At 37.1% G+C, this 23,083-nt stretch overlaps 2 protein-coding genes across 2 annotated transcripts; both read right to left on the reverse strand.

Annotated features, from left to right (window-relative positions):
• Positions 1-4,303: 4,303 nt before the first annotated feature.
• Positions 4,304-10,401, reverse strand: map2k2b (mitogen-activated protein kinase kinase 2b). Its single transcript, XM_062987371.1, has 11 exons — positions 9,994-10,401; positions 9,613-9,823; positions 8,943-9,089; positions 8,381-8,458; positions 7,879-7,930; positions 7,630-7,754; positions 7,239-7,443; positions 6,442-6,494; positions 6,278-6,339; positions 6,133-6,178; positions 4,304-5,564 (listed from the first exon to the last, which is right to left on the reverse strand). The coding sequence occupies exons 1-11, from the start codon at positions 10,080-10,082 to the stop codon at positions 5,454-5,456; spliced, it is 1,179 nt and encodes a 392-aa protein (XP_062843441.1). The 5' UTR covers positions 10,083-10,401; the 3' UTR covers positions 4,304-5,453.
• Positions 10,402-11,739: 1,338 nt separating this feature from the next.
• Positions 11,740-17,758, reverse strand: pias4b (protein inhibitor of activated STAT, 4b). Its single transcript, XM_062987937.1, has 11 exons — positions 17,655-17,758; positions 16,137-16,494; positions 15,731-15,815; positions 15,213-15,254; positions 15,002-15,092; positions 14,650-14,775; positions 14,453-14,558; positions 14,140-14,213; positions 13,619-13,779; positions 12,422-12,552; positions 11,740-12,024 (listed from the first exon to the last, which is right to left on the reverse strand). The coding sequence occupies exons 1-11, from the start codon at positions 17,679-17,681 to the stop codon at positions 11,876-11,878; spliced, it is 1,350 nt and encodes a 449-aa protein (XP_062844007.1). The 5' UTR covers positions 17,682-17,758; the 3' UTR covers positions 11,740-11,875.
• Between the last annotated feature and the right edge of the window lie 5,325 nt (positions 17,759-23,083).

Below are 23,083 nucleotides of genomic sequence, written 5' to 3' on the forward strand. Positions count from 1 at the left end.
GCCGTCATTCTTCTTTCATCAACCCATCCCCCTTTCTTGCGGATTAGAATTCATTAGCAATCAAAGAGCCTCTGTAGAACTCCCGCTCTTAATTACCCGCTCATTTGCATTTGTGCATATTAATGACTGCAGAGTTTGCCGCAGCGATGCAGAGGACTTAAAGCCACCTCGGCATGTTTGTGTGTCTCGAGACGGCCGCAGGTCAAAATACCCAGAATGGCTCCGAAATGCAGCGGCCCTTATTTACAGGGGCCAAAGTGTGGACCAATCTGGTATCTGGTGGGAGCTTATAGACACATGAACAGATCAGAGTAAAGTAATTTGATTGAGAAAAGAGAGGGGGGGGGGGGGGGGGGGGTGTTCATTAAAAATGCAATTAGAAAACAATGATGTCTGAATGCATACAACTGCACCAATGGACTAACAATATCACTAAGGATATTATATAATAATACAAATTCTATATAATATAATATCTATTATATATATTATATTATGTAACATATGAAACAAAACAGGAGATGATTTTTATAAAAGAATAAAATTACATTGGGTCGTTAATCAATCACTGGGCTTTGGTTAACCACCCCTCAGACACAGCCAGTCATGTCTGTCTAGATGCCTGGCCAGTCGACAGCACCACTGAGATTCCAACCAGGGTCTCAGCAGTTATAGAAGGGCTAGCATGACAGACCGCTGTACCATCTGAAAGCCCTGTACGTTTGGTATAAAGAGCAAAAGTAAATAAACAATTTTTAAATGTACATCCTCACATTACAATGGTTTTTTAAGACTGTTTCATTAAAAGCCTCTGCTCCAAAATCAGCACTCAAGCTTGAACTGCTTATAGTTCATTATAATAGCCAACGACAAGTTAAAGGCTCTCGCCAGAAAGTTAAATGACAATATTTCTATAACATTTAATTTATGACATACATTTTGCAGTCAGTTTGTGTCATTTTAAAGACACCAATGAACACAATAGAATACCAACGTGTTTCTCCAGACTCTAATTCTTGATTCTAATTTCTTATTAAAATGTATCCACCTCTTGGACTACCTCTACGCTGGCCGAGAGCTGGAGACAAGTTGATTTTACACTTTAGTTACCGGTTACTTTTTTTACTCTAACCAGTGGTGAATTCTTTCAGAGAGCAGTACCGCATACTTAAGGCCACACTTTACCCTATGTGTACCCCCACTTTATGTCGACACCTGAAACAGGCAGTGAACATTACAATTGAAGCAATGAGAAACCCTATCAAACCTCCCCTCCCTCAAATGCAGCCACTTGTGTCTGTTGAGCACACTGCCTGACCCGCAACACCACTAACAATCAAACTCGGGACCTCGAACTCTCTATAAATGGAAACAAATGGCACGTTGCTGTTTTTATTTCCAGTGACAACAAAATTAGCTTAATGTGTATAATAATTTCTATAGAGGTCCTTTATGATTCGGTATTTGAAAAGCTGAAAGGAATTGTACATAAGTAAATGGTCACATGATATGTTTTGCATGTCGGTGATCAGATTGCCGTCTCTGCGCAGTGACGCACAATAATCATGTCTGTTATTTACAAAGTGACTCAGAGCAGGATTAGTGAAACTGGATCAGATTTCTGCTGGCCATGCTGATGTCAATCACAATATATATAAATAAATACTTGCAGCACAAAAAGAGGTGGGTACATAACAGGTATACTTCACTTTTCCCACTTTTATGAAAGACCTGGAACACTATCATATCTTTTAAGAATCAGCATTGATCATTCAGTGGTCACTTTATTGGGAAGCCCTGTTCACATGCTTTTTCCTGTGAGTATCCAAATAAAAACAAGTGTGATCAGAGTGGCTCACATTTCTAATATAGACAGACATGGCAGCTCTAAAGAAAGTCCAAAGATGTCAGGCAAGCTGGGAAAATGCTTCTTTCACTGATTTCAGAGGAAACTGTGTATGCTTAATTGGTCAGAAAGGTGGAGTGTAATAATGTTCCCATTAGTTTTGTTTTTTTCTGGTAAGCAAAATTTTAGTTATAAGGTTTTAATCAATCAAATAAAAAAAATGTGTCATTAATAGTAATTAACTAGGCCTAATTTTTATGTCTGTGGCCCATTATTGCACTTTTTTTTCTCTATTTGGCCCCCAACATGAGAAGTTTGGACCCCTGTTCTAATGACCACCTTCAGTATGATACTGCATCATGTCACAGAGCACAAATCAGCTTAAACTAGTTCCATAAACATAATGAGTGCAGTGTACTTCAATGACTTCTTAGTCACCAGATCTAAATTTGCTACAGTACTTTGGGACGGGAGATTTGCCGAATGAATGAGCAGCTGACAAATCTGCTGAAATTACATTATGCAATCATGTAAACAAGAACCAACGCAATGTTAATGTTTCTAACAACTTGTGGAATCCATGACAAATAACTGTGCCCACTACCACTGAGATCTGGGGTTCTGCGTTTACACAGACATGACTGGCAGTGTGTCTTTGAGAAGTGGGGCACTAGGTGGAGCTTGAGGGTTGAACAGCCTAGTCATTAAGAACTGCACTTGTCAGCGTGCTCTTGGTGCCGGTCCCAAGCCCAGATAAAATTAGGAGGGTCGTGTCAGGAAGGGCATACAGTGCAAAATCAGGTATGCAGACCAAAACGATCTGTTGTGGTGACCCCTAAATACAGGAACATCCGAAAGGGAAAAAATTCTGAGAGCAAAGGGGACAACTGTCTTTTTCATGTTTGCTGTTGTTTAGAGCCAGTAAATTCATAGACACCTGCACAAAGAAAAAGTCCCTCTACAGTTTATCCTACATAAATAACCAACTAGAAATTCTAAAAGTGGCCCTCTAACTACAGTAAAATAATTACAAGGTTTAAATAAACCAGCACATGGTCAGCCCACAGGCCATAAACTTAAAGTGGAATCCGAGCCTTCACAGTACTGTAGCTGAAACTGACACTCAGTGAATCAAAATGTAGAGATGTATCTTCTGCCCCCTGCTGGTTGAAGAGAGACACTGCAGTATAACTATCGCTTTATAATGCACAGTGCTACAACCCCTGGCAAAAATGATGGAATCACCACTCTTGGAAGATGTTCTTTCAATTGTTTAATTTTGTAGAAAAAAAATAAATCACAGACATGCCACAAAACTATCATTTCTCAAACTGTCAACCCTCTGGCATTAAGAAACAATAAAAAAAGAAACAAATATAATAGTTGTGGTCAGTCACAATTGCTTTTTTTTTAGATCAGGTAGAGGAAAAAAATATGGAATCACTCAAATCTGAGGAAAAAATTATGGAATCATTAGAAAACACTGCACCATTATTACTTTGTTACTGGTGGCTTTTGTTTGGCTTTTCTGTATGTAAATCCCATTTCTTTTAGGTGATTTCTTACAGTTCAGTCACAGACATTGACTCCACTTTCCGGCCACTTGTTTCTCATTTGTTTTGTTGTGCATTTTCTGTTTTCAAGACATATTGCTTTGTTTTCTATCTTGATGCTTTGATGTCTTACTTGGTCTACCAGTATGCTTCCCTTTTACAACCTTCCCATTTTGTTTGTACTTGGTCCAGATTTTAAACACAGCTTACTGGGAACAACCAACATCTTTTGCGACATTCCACAATGATTTATCTTCTTGAAGGAGTTTTATAATCCTCTCATTTGTTTCAACTGACATATCTTGTGTTGGAACCATGATTCATGACAATCTGCTTTGTGCAACAGCTCTCCGAGGTGTGAGCACTCTTTTTAAACTGAAGAATAATTAGCAAATCTAATCTGCTGCAGATGTTTTGTTTTTAAACTGCAAATTACAGAGTGATTCCATATTTTTTTCCTCAGATTTGAGTGATTCCATATTTTTTTCCTCTACTTGATCTAAAAAAAGCAATTGTGACTGACCACAACTATTATATTTGTTTCTTTTTTTTATTGTTTCTTAATGCCAGAAGGTTGACATTTTGAAAAATGATAGTTTTGTGGCATGTCTGTGATTTATTTTTTTTTCTACAAAATTAAACAATTGACAGAACATCTTCCAAGAGTGGTGATTCCATAATTTTTGCCAGGGGTTGTATAAAACAGTAACTAACGTTTTCTAAGGACCTGTTATAACGTTTATCACACTAAATGATTACAGATAGTTTAACCAAACTTGAAGTGAAAAGACAGTATAAATGCAGACTTCTTTAAAAACAGGATGGCTTTTAGTCATGGACAATCATTTCCTATGTAAATCAAATGCCTAAAGAAGGACTTAAATCATGACTGCCAGACAAGTGCTTAAGGGGAACATTTAATATTTTACTGCATATATTAACTGTAGCATATAATGTAGGTCCAGATAAAGATTGTTTATATCTATACAAGTATTTCCTTATGCAAGATTCACCTGAGACGCCTTAATTTGATTCGTGCATGCATGTGTGGATGCAAAAGTACAGTTAATTTGTGATATTTCAACGAGCAAGATACTCTATAAAACAGGATGTAGAATGATTGCAATGTACAGGTGAAGTCAAACGTTTACATACATATGTATTTTTAAAAAATGTATGCTTTTTCTGTGACAAAGTCATTGAAACATTTACACAATTGTCCAAAGATGTCCTTTTTATAAATTCAACGTATGTATTTTATTAAGTTAAATGTTACTGAGCCTTTCGCCCATTGAAAAGCTGGAATAGGCTCCAGCACCGCAACCCTAATTGGATAAGTGGTTAAGAAAGTGAGTTTCTTTTTAAAATAATAGCAAAACCAGCTGGATTAAAAGAATACATACAGCTACAGTATAAGCATTTAACACAGACGAGCATGCTTGACATTGCCATGGGCTTAAAGGCTGCAGTACAAAACAGCCCCTGCTCCAAAAAAGCACATTAAAGCATGATTGAAGTTCGTAGCTAATCACATAAACAATAGAAAAGCAGAAGCAGGGGCTTTTTTTTACTTGCACAACAGCCTTTAAAGCCCATGATGATGTAAAGCTAACTTGACTGTAGACAGTAGCATCTCAAATCCAGCAGATTCCTAAGTATGGTGGGCCTGTTTTTCCCACCCCGAAATTTCCGTTGCATTTGTAATGGGTGCAGTCAGACGAGCTCTATTTATATGGGCTGAAGCCTCCTGCAAGAGTCAATTAATCACTAGACAGGAATTCGTTCAGGCTATTTTTTTTATCACACACTGAATAATCTTAGATGCTGTATGTAAATTCAGAGCTGACAAATTGTGTCACTTGTGGAAATGTCAAAATAATGTGTTTAAAATATTTATGCTCCTGAAAATGCCAAAACTGCCATGATATACGCCACACAGGCGTATAAAGTGTATCTAAACGTTTGACTTCAACTAAAAGTTGGTTCAGTGTGTCCCAGTGAAGCAGAGAGACTGAAGGTGAGCGAGTGAGACTGAAAGTGCTTCCGTCACTCAGTTATTCTGACGTCCGGGTGGGTGTGCTGGGTTGGTTAAGCCCCATTGTTTTACACAGCCAGCCTGCAAAGTCGACCTCCTCCACTTCAGCGCGCTTAATGAACGTGTGGTTCTGTGAACAAACATAACCCCATAACACTGTATGAAACATGTCCACACTGGCTGGATGTTCATCTACAGCACTTTCAGCTCAAAACGGAACTTTTACTGTGTACAAAGGTAAGCAAAAAATTACAATGTAAGACCCTCTGTGATAGGCTGTTACCTTTGTGTTTCATCTAAAAGGTTCTCAAACGGGTCCAACCATGGGATTATTAAAACGTACATTGTATGTTTTTACAGGGTGACCAACTGAACAAGATAAGGGACATTTCTGATGATTAGTGTGAATATAAACGCAGGGCGCTCGGGTGGCGCTGGGTAAAATATGCTATCCCACTCTTGGCTGTCAGGTGTCTACGCAGACATGAGCGGCTATGTCCGTAAGGGCGGTGTTCTGGCCAAACAGCCTAGCCATTGAGATTGTCAGTGTGCACTCACTGCCAGTCCCAAGCCAGGATAGAATAAAAATGAAAGGCAATTGTCATAAAACCGTACCAAATTAGGAATGTGGACCAGAATGTTTACTGAGATGGGACCTGGGTGCCTGTTTGATTATAGGTACTGCAAAGAATACTCACCATTAGCATCTTCAGGTCTGCTCTATCTGCAGGGTTTTTGATAAGACTAGAAAACACAACGACATTACATTAGCAACTGTATACATCATCAAACATACGATAAATAGAACAGGTTCTTATGGGCTGGTAGATACTAGCTATTTACCATTTGGTCACAAAGTCGTGGAAATCTGCAGTGAAGACTCCTTGAGGCAGTTTAGGAGGAGGCTGTGGAAGTAAAACACACAGGCACAAAATATGAAAAACAGAAAACAAAAATTAGCTGTGTATTTAGGAGGAATTAAAAAGACTAAATACAGCCTTCTTTACCTCATTGACTATGTACTCCAGCAGTTCAAATATAGCCATGACAGGGCCATGACCTAAAGAAAGAAGAGAGGCAAAAAAAACCAAACAATTAGTCACAAATTTAGGTGTAAGGAAAAGGACAGAGAAATGATGCTCATGATTCTTTCAGCTGTATGATGCTCATGGACAAACAGAAAGGTGCTCTGTATGAAGGGTAGGCAAGGTTGCAAGAAAGAACCATGCGCTAGCCCACCCTGCTAAGATCCCAAGCTCTCAGGTCTGAATCTTAGCTATGCTATTGACCTGGCTGGAGTTCCAACAGCTTGGGATGAAGCCACTTGGCTTGAGCAAAAGCTGTGAGAAGTTTTGATGAGTAGTAAAACTTAACTTTTTGGTATAAGGGTGCTCACACTGCTCATTGGCTATTTTCAAAAATATTTTTTGGCTGTTGATTTGGGTACGTCTCACATTAATTGTATAATGCAGCGCACCTGAAAGCATCTGCATTTTTGTCTCACTACTTATTTATTATATTTTTCTTTTAACTCGTCACCCACCTTTATTGTCATTCCCCCAAAGATGGATGAACTCTGGCCAGAAGCACTGATTATTACTGAGGTTTTTAATCTTATGTTTTATTTGTCTGTGACCCATTATTGCATGTTTTTTGGCCCTCAACATGAAGTTTGGACACCGCTGTTCTAATGACCACCTTCAGTATGCTACTGCGTCATGTCACAAAGCACAAGTCAGCTTAAACTGACTTTAATGTCAGCCCCAAGTTTAACTGGTGAGCAAAAACACATTTAGGATCCTACCGCTGACGGGTCTTCCTGGAGGTCTGGGTCGTGGGGAAGTACTCTGCATTTCTCCGTCGGCTATGGGGCGACCAAAAATAGCCTCCAGCTCCTTTGCGTCAGGGGAGGGGATAGGGTAGCGTCCAATAGCCAGTTCCACTAGAGACAGTCCCATACTCCAAACATCCGACTGCACTGAGTAATGAGTCCCCTGCAGTCGCTCCGGCTTTAACACACACAACATATATACATTTTATTTAAAAATTAAATGCTATTCGAGCATTAGCTCACAGCTTGACTAGATTCAAAATTACAAAGCAATATCACAATAATGTGATCACCTCCTTTTATTGCTTTAAAAGAGCATTGTTATAAAAATATTAATTTTGCAAGAACATTTTATCACACTTACAGACATGTACGACCTTGTGCCTACGAAAGAATTGGCCATGGAGTCAATGAGCTGGCCACTCACTCCAAAATCACACAGCTTGATTTCCCCTCTAGAGTTTACCAATATGTTTGATGGCTTGACATCTGCAAATAATAAAACATTTAAAAATGCTAATTAATATAAAACAGGCTAATTCAACATGTAGATAGAAAGGAGTTGAAATAAACCTTTCATTTACAGTGCTGCTTTAACAGATAGAGCTGTTACCTCTATGCATGATCTGATGTTTTTCTCTGAGATATGCAAGACCTCTTAAAACCTGGAGGACAAAAAAGTATCTTTTTTAATAAATAATAAAGTGATTTTAAAATGTTAACTAAGTTTTAAAATTGCCAGTTTAAACAAAAGTAAAATGTCTTAAAAAGCCCAAAAGTTTGCTCCTTTGGTTTTGTTTTGCAGCTGAACAGTAAGAAAATCTTAAAGCTATCAAATTAGAAGCATTAAAGCTAGATATCAAAATCACTACACAAACCTTCTAAAACCTCAAAGAAAACTTGGATTATCTATGATTTGATGGATTGGATTAACACAATACTACCTAGATTAAGCATTAGCAACAGTAATTACAAAGCAAGCCACTTTTCTTTTCCTAACAATTTCCTAACAATCCAAATGACTGCATGTTGTGGAGAAGCAAGAACTGTTGTGTATGTATGTAAGACAAACTAAGAGTGAATCAAAAGTGTATCTACATAAATATGGTACTTACAGCTATACTGACTTTTCCTAGGATTTCTTCAGGAATTCTCCGAGCCTCTTTGAGTACTTGATCCAGAGAGCCTCCATCCTGTGCCCAACAAGACAGAAAATCATCATTAATAGGTCTTATTTCATCCATTGTCCTTCATAATCCACAATTTGACACTGTAACACGTTATACAGTATAACACTTTTGTAATTTACATCACTACTCAATGTTTTTGGAAATGACTGCAGGCCCTGTGAACAAGTTTAAATAAAAACATGATTAGATTGGTTTATGTATTGTAGTGTGAAATCTCAGTCATTACACAACTGGGTGTCTTCCCCTGTAGTTAGTACATTTATACTTCCTGCCTGTGCTTCCACAATTTAACATTTTAAGTAATGACAATAAGCAATGTATTATAAGCATTATACGTAAGCATAAACGTATGAATTTGTGCCCGTATCTAGGCAAGATAACCCAAAACACACTTCACTGCTTTTTTATGCATTTTAATCTCTACCAAATTAAATATCTGGGGTTTTCAGAGGTTGTACTGTGTACGATTACTCTCATGCAAACTCACCATGTGCTCCATACAGACGCTGATCTCTCCATCATTGTAGAAAGCTCCATAAAAGCCCACTATATAAGGAGAGTTGCACTCATGTAGGACCTGCAACTCTCTAATGATCTGGTTCCTGATTGCTTGCTTGATCTCAAGATGAATCATCTAAATGTAACACACACACACACACACACAAAAACACAACTCTCATTAACCATTCAACAACCGGAAAAGATTATTAGTTATTAATCAAATAAGTAAAGAAAATCTAAACAATGTGACATGAAAACAAAAACACATTTAATGGTCACTACTGGTTCAATTAAGTTACATTTGCTTGGTTCTATGATTTAAAAAAAATATCATCACACAATCAATAAACCAAGCCATGACTGACTGTAATGGACGTTTATTTGACTCAAAATATTTTGTAAAAATGTCTCCAGAAATCTGCATATTTTCACTATTTGTTTATTTTCCCCTTTTTCATCCAATCCAAGGTCACTTCCCCAACACCCATCAATGACAATGACAAAATTATTATCATAATTTTAGCCAACCCAACTCCTAAGAATATCTGATTTTACTTCATAAAACTTTAGCTTCAGTGGCCTTGACGTTTCAGTGCGAAAAAAAAATTATTGGCTGACAGTAAATCATGCAAATTCTTCTGTCAACCGTGTCTTACCTTTCTGGCCATGATCAGTCCTGAGGGTTTGTGGCAGACTTTATTAACCACACCTCCGTTTCCTGCACCGAGCTCACAAATGCGCTGAAAGTCATCATCCTTCAGCTCTCCTACTTTGGCTTTTTGTGTGAGGAAGGCTTCTAAACGCTTCTTCTGCTGTTCATCCAGGTCCAACTCCTCTAGTTTCTTCTGCAGGGCCTCAAGGTTTGCTCTGACAAAATATAAAGGCAAAAGTTTTAACATACTCTTACCTACACAAACCTGATGGTACACTTCTCCACACAACATTACATGAATGAACCTATTGCAATATATTTTTGTAATACCATCAGTCTGAACAACTAAATTCTACTTAAAAAGTGCTCAAGTGTGAAGACTTACTCTGAGGCAGCTCCTATATTTAAGGCTGTGTTCTTTGCTCCTTCACTGCCACCTATTTTTAAGGGGTCTGGTTTCTTTTTGGGAGCCATGACTCGACAACAAGTTCTGTTAAACTGGCAGGAAGATCAGCTGAAGATGAGGGGCTTCATTAGAAATATATCTGCTTAATCAGAGACTTTGGCTTACTCAGTTCTGAGCAGATCACTGTTAATTCTGTATTATATAAAATTATGAAATCAAGCTGATTCAAAACTGATTAAAACAACAGGCCTACAGTTCAAGACTCATGAAGTGAACAGCAGGTTAACAGGTGCTCGAGCAAAAAGCTTTGGTAAACTATGTACTAGAAAGCTTAGCCTACATAAATCCTTCTCAAATGAATTTATCTGGTCTACAAATAGCACATTTACTGTGTAAGACACCCAAATAAAAATCTACAAACATATATAGAAAACTAACCTAAGAAGACACTAGCATGCTAACAAGCTTACTAACACAAACACACATCGTTTATCTCCTTTAACGTCAACTCTTCGGCTAAACCTAAAACAATAACATTACCCTGATTAAGCGAAACGCTTAAAGTGTCCATTTAAAGGTTAGTTAACTAACTAACAAAACATAACAATATATGTTCAGCTGGTTGTTAGCTAATAGCCAAATTTAACCTAGCTAACGCTGCAGGAGAGTTTATAGGGGTGTGAGTCGATTCTCAGATTCAAGGTCTCAAAAACAGAGTCGACTCCAAAGCTTTGGAATCGATTAAACGCAGGTAGATAAATTGGGTACATGTTGAAGTGTTCAGCTATATTTTCACCTGTCAGACTCATTTTGAGGGCAATCAGGTAGCTGCACAACTTTTATTTAATTTTTATTAAACGCTCCATCCGGGTCAGGATCGCGGCGGGTCCGATTGTAACACACCCTGGACGAGGGACACTCACATTCAGAAACGCAAAACATGCAAAACTCAAACACTTTTAACAAAACTTGGTTCGAACTTAAGATCCAGGGACATGTAACTAAAAGATGTAGAACTAATTCCTTTTTGTCTTATCAGAGTAAATATGCAAATTCTGTTAAGCAATCTGCCACAGGGGTCGTTTCAGCATTGGGGAATATTTACATAATTTTGTTCTTTATTTGGGACCAAATGGGACCTAAATGCGTGTTGATAAGTGTAATCAATTGTGTATTATTAACATATATTATGATTGCAATATTAAAAAATCTAAAGCAGTTATGACTGCAACATTTACAATGTATAAACTAGGGCAGTACATTAGTACATTGGTATTCACACAGCACTGTGGGTACTCGGGTTTGATCCTTTCCTTGGCTCAGTATCTGTTGGAAGTTTAGTTAAAAATCCCAACAACTCTGCTGCACCTAACACACTTAACAGAACAACACTCACTATCATGCTTTTACCATCTTAATGTCACTGCAGTGTTGAGAATGGTTCACCCCAAAAATCATCTGATCAGTAGGGGTCATTTCTACATAATATTTATTATTTGTTAATATCATATTCATATATAAATCAAATTAAGTGTGCCACTCTACTTGCTCAAATAGACCTGAAGACATTTATATAGGTGTAATGCTCTAAAATGGATTGGCATCCCCTTCAGCGTTTTCCCACATTTATATATATCTATAAACTATATATCTATATGGCGATTATATATCTATAAACAGAGGGAGGAAAAGACACACACAAGACCAATACATGTCAGACACAAAAACAAACGTTTATTTACCATCAAAACATCAGCGACTGACAGAAAAAATACATACGTAAAAAAACATTCACAATCAAGAAACTGAAAAATACAATTTAAGAAATAAAATACACTGTAGGAATTCTTAATAGGACAAATTACTTCATATACTTTCCACCTTTGGTGAAGCACACTCTTTCAGTTCTTACGTGTGTCAAAACAATCTCCTCCCTGTGTACACCATCATCATCATCGTCAGATGAGCACTCGGTCAGATCCACAATATCTAGCACCACAGCATTGTTTTCTATAGTGCAAATGTTAAAAAGAAAGACCAAACCAGTGAATTTAGGAATAGACTTACATTGTGTAGCTGAGACTGACTGTTACTAAAGCTAATTTTTAAGGGGCCTAAAATCCACTGCTGCACCCCGGCCATTTTTACTATGCAAGACTGGTAAACAAAAGCAATACTCCAGCATTGTTACTCTAATCTCTATTTACCACATCTGCAGCAACTGTGCCATTACTGCATACAAGAAATTCAATGCATTTAAGCAGGTTTTTTGTTCATTTCTAAAGTCTACAGAATCAAGTCAAAATGCCTCTTTATGGTAATTCTTCAAATCCTGCAGATGTGGTAAAATAGACTGGGTTTAAAATGCTGAAGTATTTCAGGTACTTCAAGTTAAAGCAGGTCTTACTGTGGCCGGGTGGAACATGGTCTAAGGTTTTGCTGCACTCCTCCTTCCTCACTGCTTTCCAGGAGCCATTAGACAAGTACTCAATCTCTTGCACGGCCTCCTCAGCACACTGGATTATGCCACTCAGCAAACTGCACAACAATAACAATCCTCATCAGTCTTTATCACCACCATCAACCACAACAAAGAGTACAAACTCTCAACTTTATTTAGCTTTTGTGGTAGGAAAGTCTGTACAAGTCATAATGTACACATATACACAGTATAAACAAGGTTAATCATGTAGCTGAATGCTATAAAGTAGTAAATGGTAACTAATGGTATCTAGTAAAAGTAGACTTTTATGTTTCGAAAATTACTGAACTACTGAGGATGAAGTTGCCAAAATCTGTTTAAATTCTGGATGACCACTTTTGTTTTCGTTCCTAATATTCACAATGTTTTGACTTTTTATTTGTACAACATACCTGAGGATATCAGATAGTGAAAATAAGGCTTCAGATTAAGGTTCACAAATGAATGACTTCCCAACTTTGTTGTAAAGCTGCTATTGGCAATTAGAGCTTCGAGACATGTTTAATAAAAAATACATTTTTACAGCATTTTGGTTTATTTTTGTTTGATCTGTGTGTGTAACTGTTGTTCCTGTTGCTTTTTGGTCATCCTGTACTTTACAAGTGACTGCTGAATTCCTACCGTCCATATCATACATCTGAGATCATGTTGTAAAATCTTGTATAATGCACCTGTCCATGGACAATTTGTGGTTTCATTAAGAAGTCATTGAATAACTATTTCCTCCTATTTGTAAATATCCCAAAATGTACTCGAGTACACCAACAAAGTATTTCTACTTTATTAACTGAACACACCTGAGAGTCACAGAGTTTTAGAAGTAAACTGAAGTGGAAAAAGAATAATGTAGATTTTACACTTTAGGGATGTAGAAAATGATCCTTTATTGCTATAACTAATATTTTCCCTAGGCAACAGACATTTGATCTATTTATTGGATTTGTCTGCTGACATGCTTTCCAGCCCTCGCACTACCCACTTTTATAGATGTGGAGGAAGACACCTTGACTCAACTCCATTTTTTTCTCTTTAAACACTGCTGTCAACACAAACAAATACCTGTACAATGCTCTCCTGAATGGACCACCACAACAAAGCAGGGGTCTGTGGCGAGGACATTACCTATCGATCCGCAGAGCTTCGAACAGGGCAGGTTTGTGGCAGACAGGACATGTCCACCTTGGCCTTGTCTCGTTCATCTGAAGGTAAAAGGTGGCATCAAAGCACTGCAGGTGGGCACATGTCTGCGCTCGACAAGGGGTCGACATGCGCATTTTCGCCAGCTTTTAAAAGAGACACACGACAGATATCCACACTGATGATACACCAATAAAATTTACATGATTGTATTACTAGTCTAACCAATAATGGTGGAATCTTTAATCACTCCAACACCACACATCAGTGAAGCTCAGTCCCAGATTCTTTTGCATTAACAAACAATATAATAACATGCACATCTCAGATCCCCATTTTGGATGCCCAGACTATTTTATTTTCATGTTTTACCCCAGCTTTATCCTGGTCAGGGATGTGGTGAGTCAGGTGCAGTAACACACCCCGGATGCCAGTCCTTGAGCTGAAATTTAAACTCTACATCTCAAGATCTCAACAGTGTTTCTCTACCTGTTTTTAATACTTACCGGACAGATAAGAGAAACTTGTAGCCCAGTTGTTGTGATCTCATTCTCAGTATTACAGTGCAGCTTTTCACAAACTGTAACACACAGATTAAAGAACAGTGTTGTATATCAGGCTGATAGGATTCTGTGTGGTTCATCCATGAAATAATAATAATTATAAAAAAAAGGGTGGTCTAATAATTTAAGTCCTGTCTTGTTTACACATTTTATAAGAAGGAAGAAAGGGGTTTGCATTATTTTAGTGAGGTTTGCTTACTGGTGCTGATTTGATTTGGACACTTAATGTTAAGCCTGAAAGTAACAAACCACTCACTTCTCTGTCTGCAGCACTCCACACTTTCTGCTCCGCTTTTCTTCAGCTGCTCCAGCAGCTCTGACGATGAGAACACCCTCACCAGATATATCGCAGCAGAGTAGTGCTACACACACAAACACACGAGAGACGGTGAGCAAATGAATTTTTTTCCCCACAGTGTTAAAGCAAAAAAGTGATAAAAAGAATTGTTGTACCTTGCCGAAATTCTCCCAGATGATTGAGACATAGTTGTCAGCTAACTGATTTACCAGTGAAGTGAGATTTATTGGACAACATGGACGAGATGGTTCCAGCCCTTTTTTATTGGAGGAATATCGAGTCTGATCATAAAAGAAAACATAACCCATAAAGATTTAAGAAGAAGACAAAAAAAAACCTTAAAATTATTAAACAACTAGTCAGGGTCTGTGTGTCTGGTGGCTTTATGAAACACTGGGCATGAAGCAGGAATACAATTTTGACAGAGCGCCAATTCAGGCAACATGATTTTAATTATATTCACATCTAAGTTACAATTTACTCTCTCTCTCTCTCTCACACACACACCTGTACAGGACAGTCCATGCCGTTAACCAGAACTGAAATTTTTGTAGGATACTGATCATCTTCAACACCGATGCTCTCTGTGTAGCAAATTCTAAATGGCACAACAGGATTTATTGACACCAAGACCAATCAAATCTGCACTTTATGTGCTATTTACAATCTATAGGTATATATGTAAGAACAAAACATATGATTTATAGAAATACCTTACCTTAGCACCACCTGAACAGACTTAACTCCAGCCCTGATCTCTCTGTGGAGTGAAAGATCACCAGGAATCATTAAAATATTTGAGGTTATTTACAGTTTACAACATTTTTGAATATTTAAGTTACACTGTCTGAAACATTACACAATAAGGAGGTGAACTGGTAACAGCTGAGGGTATCAGGATTGGGTACAAAAAAGGATCCACCAAAAACTCAAGCAAAGATGAGACATGGTTTACCACTAGACTAGAAACCACAGTTGAATGTGTGAGACTTTCCAGCCCTTGGTCCCAAGCTCATCTCAGATAAACCAAAAGACAATGGAAATGTGTTCTGTGGTCAGATACAATAGTCAGTAAAACACTGGATCGTTTTTTTGTACTTTTGTCAGTTAACATTTCAAAAATTGTCCCAACTTCCTTGTTTTGTACTTAAATCGAGATGGCTGAAAGGATAAAACACAAATCTGTAATTAAAACTATAGCAGTTTTCTTATTGTCTGACGAGGTGCTTGACTTACTGACAGTTCTTGATCTGAGACCACTGTCTTGAAGTCAGGCTAAATGAGACGTAACTGGTCTGAAGAATATTTGCTGATAATGGCACTAAGAAAGAAGTTAGCAAGAATAAATGTGTACATTAAAAATAACAATGATAATCATAATAAAATATAATGCAAATCTGAAGTTTAGAAATCATAATTTGATTTCTATGATGCAGCTTCACTTGAGTTCCCAATTCTCAACCATACATGAAATCTAGCAAACATATATTGTATTTGAGTAATTAACCAAATGTACAAATAATATGAGGGAAAATGATCATTCAAGGAATGCTTGGGAGCTTGTTTTGGGTATCCTAAGACAGGTAAATATAGTAATTATATTTATCCGTAAAAGTAATACTAACAAATATTTACTGTGTACCTAATGATACTGGAGCAATGACAGTTTCCAGTGTTTGATAGAACGGGAGCTTGATCATCTGCCTCTCAGGTTTATAAACAGGTCTTTGGGCTGAAGGGTCAGATTTCCTGGGGTGTTTGACTGAGACATCAGAGGCAATCGGGATAGTGATGACCTGTGAGCGTCTGCTGCTGTCATTGCCAGTGGAATGGCGGCGGTTGTAAAGCTCACGGATGGTGGAGAGAAGCTCAGGATGCAACTCTTTATGGAGGAGATCCGTGGCTCTCTGTACCAATTCCTTCTTCAGTCCCTTCTTGTCCTTTCCCATAGTAGAAAGGAGGGACCGCAGCTCAGCCACTCGCAACCTCTCCACCATTATCTGCACAAAGAACAGTGTCAGAAACAGCAGGATGGGTTAAAAGTAGATAAGCACGCTAATATTTTTATTCTCTCATTTAATTTGTGCCTTGTTTTATTTTGATGAATAACAAAGTAAATGTGGCTTCCATCACCTCATAGTTATACCCCAGTATGGCAGGTTAAAAAAATAAGAACATGCTTCAGTAAAATTTGGCTTGGAACGATTTCTAGGACAGTTAAAGCATCATTGTGCAAAGTCATTTATATAATATTCCATTCAGTGCTCAATACATGACTGCATTCTATACAGTTGGTGGTCTTCATGGAGTTTTGTATTAAAGCTGCAGTTTATACATTTTACATACATGTATAAGTAATATAACATTACGATAGAACTTAATACTTCAAATTGTTTGTACAGATTAACTTTCCTCAAAATGTGACTTAGAAATGGCTCCAAGGGACACTAGACTCTTTAACTGTAATGCCAATCTAAAGTCCAACGTGTACAATCAAACTAGCCATATTTAAATAACCACAGAAGTCACCAGCTGTAGTAAATCATAGCTAATGAGGAATAAAGACACCATGCCAAAATAGGATAAATGACGTTACAGAATATTCTACACCACCAAATTAATCATTTAAATTGATGTATGTAAAATTGTATACAAAGGTTTGTGCACCACTGGCCAAAATGCATCTGTATTTCTGATGTTAAATGTAGTAAATACAACCTCTACAGCACACTAAATTAAATCTGGAGACTCTGGTGTTAGGTTATATTTGATTAAATCAAACAATAGATAAATAAAAAGTAAGTTAAGGTCATTAAACAATAATCTAGTCTAGTCATTTTCTAGTCTAGTATTTTCTGCTTTAGCACAGGTTTGTTGATTGGGTGTAAAATGAAGTTAATCCATATAAATGTTTAATATCAGTAATATTACATTTTGATTAATCTCGTAAGAAAACAAATATAGTTATTAAACATTTTAATTAAGCAGAACTGTATGGAACATCAGCTGTGACTGCTGTACGGAACACCGTGATTGTAAGTTAGTAGTACTGCTGCTTTACACTTAGCATTGACCCTGAGCTAAAACCTCAGAAGAAAAGCTGCTAGGAGCAAAAGTACAAAATAGAAAACACTATTTTAGACAACATATGGAGACATACCGTCGCTTCGAGCAGCTCTGTGGACATTTTTTACTTTGTTGTAGCGTGAAAGGTTACAATTTACAAACAAAACGCCAATAACAGACCGGCTGAGCAACACTGATCTATCTATAACACTGAGCTAGCGTGAGTAATTGGCTAAATCCCAAATTAGTCTTTATTTTATATTTAGTGCACTAGGTTGGGTGTAAAGACATTTATTTTTATACCAAACCTAGTTTACAAGTATAGAAAGTAAGAGCTATTTGGAACACACCCAAGGTCGCATGCTTTAAACACCTAGACCTGTAGAATCGGTTGGATTCAGGTGGGTGCAGAATCCATTGTAGATGCTAATAAGTAAAACATTCGCCAGAAGGAATAAACTTAAAAAATTGGGAAATATAAACAAAAAAGGTGTCATGAAAAGAAAAATCTTGTCAGATTGTGCATTAGAATGTGGAAATAAATGTAAAGTATGTTAACTTATTTTTCCACCAAAAAAGCCTGCCATTTGATAAGGAGAGTACACACTGTTGTATACTGCTGTAGAAGTCAGAAAGTAGTCTTGTTGCAACTTCTTTTCATTAATCGATGGCAAATTTACCTTCTTTCATAAATTGAATGTGGGTTCTTAAAGACCTGGTCATATCTTTAAAAATACACATACAAAATCTGAATTAATTATTGTCCAGATTGTCAAATGTGATTTTAGAAGCACCAAAACAGACCACCCAAATTGCTTTTGGCTTGGCTTAAAGTGAAGCACTTATTAAATGAGATTAATAAATAAATTACTGAATTAATAAATGCATCATTAATTTAAACAAGCTGAAATACTCAGGTGACCCAGCCACATAATAATAAAAAATACAGTTTGAAAAAAGTATTTTATTAGGAAATGTTTTTATTAGGAAAAAATAATAAAGAAAAACCTGAAACCATTCACCCTGATGTGTTTTCACAGCTATTACATCCACAGTATTTAGCAAAGCGATGTACAGTTATGCATGAATTCCATGCAAGATATTGAGTGTTAAGGGCCCTGCTCAGGGGCCCAAATAATACTACAGCTGTTATACCACCACAACAGTAACTACCACCATCTGTACCACTACTATCACCACCACTACTTCTCTGTTTATCTTCTTCTACTACTAATACTACCACAACAGCTAACACGACCACAGTCAATACTATTACTACTCCTAGTACCACCACCATGCTACTACTACCTTTACTTTTTCTACTACAACTGCTGCTACTTGCACTTTTACCACAACTACCATTACTTCTGTCACCACTACCACCACCATTACTATTACTACCGCTCCAATAACTACTACTACTTCCAACAGCAATGGTAACTTGGCAGTAGTACCAACAAGATTCTGATCACTAGTCCAGTACCTTAACCACTGAGCTACCACACTGCCCTATTTTTTATCAAAAAAATTTTTTTATCCAAAACCTCTTTGTGTTGTGCACTATTAATTTCCCCACCAATCCTGACAAACCTAGACACTGGTTTAAAAAGCATTTAAAAACAATAGTCGTTTTTTAGAAAATAATTTGTGTTTATGCGTCACTAATGCAGTCGTTTGGATCGTATTGTTCATCACAGATGTTCCAGATGTTGGTAAAAAAGACAGTAGGTCGAGTTCGGGTATCACCAGCAGGGTGCGCTGAAGCTCTGTAGAAAATCCCTAACACTTTACAGATTGGCGCTTCCAGGGATCGTTGCCATGACTCCCAGTGCCTCCTGGGACTGGGGTGTATCCATGGCGACAGGTCTGTCCAGCGCAGTGTCCAGCGATTGTTGACCTTAGAAGGTGACCCTTGGCCTGGGGGTCAGCAAAAAGGGGTCAGGGGGTCAGCAGTGGCCAGAGGGCAGCGAGCACTTGGCTGATTGGCTGATCTTCTTAACTCGGTGAAGCCTCATCTAGATGATTAGAGCATTGACCAATTTGCTAAGCGTGCACGCTGCTGAAAGTGGGTGTGTGCAGATGAATGACATACAGCTGGACATATCTACATCCCAAACTACGTTATTTGTGATTTTCAAACATGAAAACACACATTTTGTGTGTTAATGTGGAGTTGGGTAAATTTTTGCTGCAATAACAGCATATACTCTTCCGGAAAGGCTATTTACAGAATTTGCAAAATGACTGTAAGGATTTATGCTTTGTTTTAACCACGAAATCTCAGGACAGGCGCTGATGTTGAGAGTAAAGGCCCTGCTCCAATTTTTCACAAAGATGTTGGTTGGGGAGGCACGGCTTGCTTTGTGTGTTTGCCGTGTTGCAAAATGAAAGGGCAATTATATATATATATATATATATATATATATATATATATATATATATATAAAGATATTTCCACATACTTTTACTTATGTAGTGTAGATGTTTTCCATTAGCATTACAGGCTTGTATAGAACTGTATAGAAATAATTTCATATTACTACTCCAACCACTTCTACTAGCCTACTTACAATACTAATAATACTGCCACTACTATGACTACTATCACCTATGAATACTAATAATAACTAATACAGCAACTATTATTACTCTTACTACTACTACAACGATTACTACTGTTACTATTGCCACCACCACTATTAGTACTTCACTGCCAGTACCACTACTATTACTACCACTGCTATTAAAATTACAACTAGCATTAATATATTACAGTTATTATTACTACTAATGTTATTGTAACTATAACCACTACTACTATTACTACTAAAACTATTATCAATTGTGTTACTCATACCACAGTACTACAATACAACCACAGTAATGGTGACTTAATCTTATACACACTACTACAATAGGCCTGCTAATTTTACCACTTCTAATACACATACTGACATTATTACTACCATAACAACTGCTCATACTACTACCACAGTTATACCGCTACAATAATTACTACCACCATCTACTACCACCACAATACTACTACTACTACTACCCTCTACTACAACTGCTGCTACTCACACTTTTACCACAACTACCTTTTCTTCTGTCACCACTACCACCACCATTACTATTACTACCGCTCCAATAACTACTACTACTACCAACACCACCGTTTCTATAACACTTCTTTTCTACCCTCACACTTACCACTACAGCTATTACTACTACTAACTTCACTTTTATCATTATTTTTATTAATACCACTACTACTACTACTACTACTACTACTACTAGCACTTCCACATCTACCACTTCAACTGGTACCACCACTACCACCTCCATTTCTGATATAATTCCTTTCTTTAATTGAAGGGTCTTTACTCATGATTCTACATAGACATAAATAAATAAAATGTGTAAATGGTAGGTGTAATGAATTCCAGTGAGTTTAGTGCTGATTGCTAATGTTACTTTAAACATACATCCATGAGCCTTATTTTTAACAGAAGAACCAACAAATACCCGTTCAAACCTCTGTCTGCCAAACGCGTTGCAAAATGGCACCTACAGTGGAGTGTCCATCCCTGAGGGGGTGTGTATATCATCATGGATGGTAAGAGTCACGTGACCAAAGCCTTCTTCCTTCCAATAATTTATGCCTGTGGCAGATGGCTTGTCAATATCAATATATTAATTTGAAGGCGGCCGTGTGGCGGAGAGGGACGTGTGTTAGAGCTCAGAAATAAGACAAGGACGAGGGCAAAGCAAGGAGAGGTTACCTACGGAGGAAGGGAAGGAAATCTAAAGAAAAATGTCCAGTAGATAGTGACAATAAGAATGAATAAAAGGTATATAAGTGGTAGGATTAAGCAGAGATGCAGGCCAAGATGAGGTAATATGATCAATAACACTGTCCATGTTTAATGCCTATCAACGTTCAAGAATACTGAACATTGTTTAGTCTAATCCATATCTACAGCATCTGAACGTAGCATGTAAGTGATTTCAATAGACAATAGTTTCAACAAAATACAAGAACAATCTTGTTTATAACTTTAACAAAAAACGATAAATAATAAATGTATAAGAGCAGTTATATAATAGATAATAGATAAACATTAATGTAAAATAACAACGTAAAATATCATCTTCTTCGTACAAGTCAATGTTAGATGTTTCGAGATTGAAATCATATGTTTCATTGGCAGTCTACATAAATCCTTCCACTTTTCAGTTATTTAAAAAAATATTTTAATGTTTTACTTACGTGAATAATAATAATAATAATTGTAATAATAAAAACATTTTCATGATTTTTTAAACACTCTCATACCGTTACTTTACTAACAGCTTCATCGTGGTCAGGAGTCATACACCCTGAGCATGGCACATCCTGTATTCATCAAAAGTCAATTTACAATCATGCATTTTTAACCCACACCCATGGGCAAATTGGAGCAACATCCTGCATGTTTTAAGGGGGGCAAAAACCCAGAAAAATCCACACAAACATGCGCCGAGCATGCACACCCTCTCACAGTCAATGACTTGAGGCTAGAATCAAACCCAGGATTCTGGGACGTCATCATACAACCTGATTACAAAATGTAATTGTGGGCCCTACACAGATTTTAAGAGATTTCACTTCACACAGTGCATTAAGGATTTTTTCAAGGTCATTGCTCATACCATCTGAGGTGTTTAGTGTATCAGCAGTGCTACTCAAACCACAGTTTCACAATCACAGGTTTAAATCATTTTATTGACAGAATTGAACAACTGCTTATATTTTATTTTTGTTGTTATCATTCATTAGCATGGCTCCCAGGATCTTTGGTTTGATCCTTGCTTCAGTAACTGTTTGAACGATTGTTACATGTCTTTACCATGTTTGTGAGGGTGTCCTCTTAGAGCCAATATGACTAATAATCAAGATGGTCAGTGCTAGTCAATAAATAAAGTTCAATTGATCAAAAAAAGAGTGGAATTAATAAGAAATATGATTAACTATGCTGGCCAAGAGGAAGTGAATATAGTCAGTACCAACATTATTTAAAGTAAACTTTAGCATGCTTCAACAAAATCTGTATGTACCACCTATGAAGCACATACGTTATTACAGCACACAATACACAATTTATCATAATATCAGAACAATTTTTAGAAACAATCAAACACAGACTGGAGGTCTTAGAGACAATGTTAAGCTTTTAATAAACCTTTATGCTTAATGTTATTCGATGGAAAAACCTGTGGTTGTTCTACTAAGTCTTGTGGTTCTACTTCTGTTGGAAATTTAGTTAAAGCTACATTAGAACATCTTTATCAAAGGTTTAATTATATTAATTTTGCAATGTATTTTAAATGTTTTTTTCTTCCTTTTTTGCTTAATTCAACAACCGGTCATAGACTTCCAAAATATTACAGCTACTCTTTTAGGAAAATTATTCTGGGTATGTTGATCCATGTAGAATTCACTGTGCTGCAGGGTAGAGAACTGCTCTGTTTAGAGGTCAT

Source organism: Trichomycterus rosablanca, chromosome 25, assembly GCF_030014385.1.
Source record: "Trichomycterus rosablanca isolate fTriRos1 chromosome 25, fTriRos1.hap1, whole genome shotgun sequence".
Classification (NCBI taxonomy): Eukaryota; Metazoa; Chordata; class Actinopteri; order Siluriformes; family Trichomycteridae; genus Trichomycterus; species Trichomycterus rosablanca.

Excerpts from the sequence above, each read along its gene's own strand:
- map2k2b (XM_062987371.1), bottom strand. The coding sequence starts at position 10,082 with ATGGCTCCCAAAAAGAAACCAGACCCCTTAAAAATAGGTGGCAGTGAA. Across the intron at positions 8,459-8,942 it reads GCGTCTGTATGGAGCACATG|GATGGAGGCTCTCTGGATCA; the intron begins GTGAGTTTGCAT and ends TGTTGGGCACAG. Across the intron at positions 6,340-6,441 it reads TGGAGTACATAGTCAATGAG|CCTCCTCCTAAACTGCCTCA; the intron begins GTAAAGAAGGCT and ends TTACTTCCACAG.
- pias4b (XM_062987937.1), bottom strand. The coding sequence starts at position 17,681 with ATGTCCACAGAGCTGCTCGAAGCGACG. Across the intron at positions 14,776-15,001 it reads GCATGGACTGTCCTGTACAG|ACTCGATATTCCTCCAATAA; the intron begins GTGTGTGTGTGA and ends TTTTATGATCAG. Across the intron at positions 13,780-14,139 it reads AAGTTTCTCTTATCTGTCCG|CTGGCGAAAATGCGCATGTC; the intron begins GTAAGTATTAAA and ends CTCTTTTAAAAG.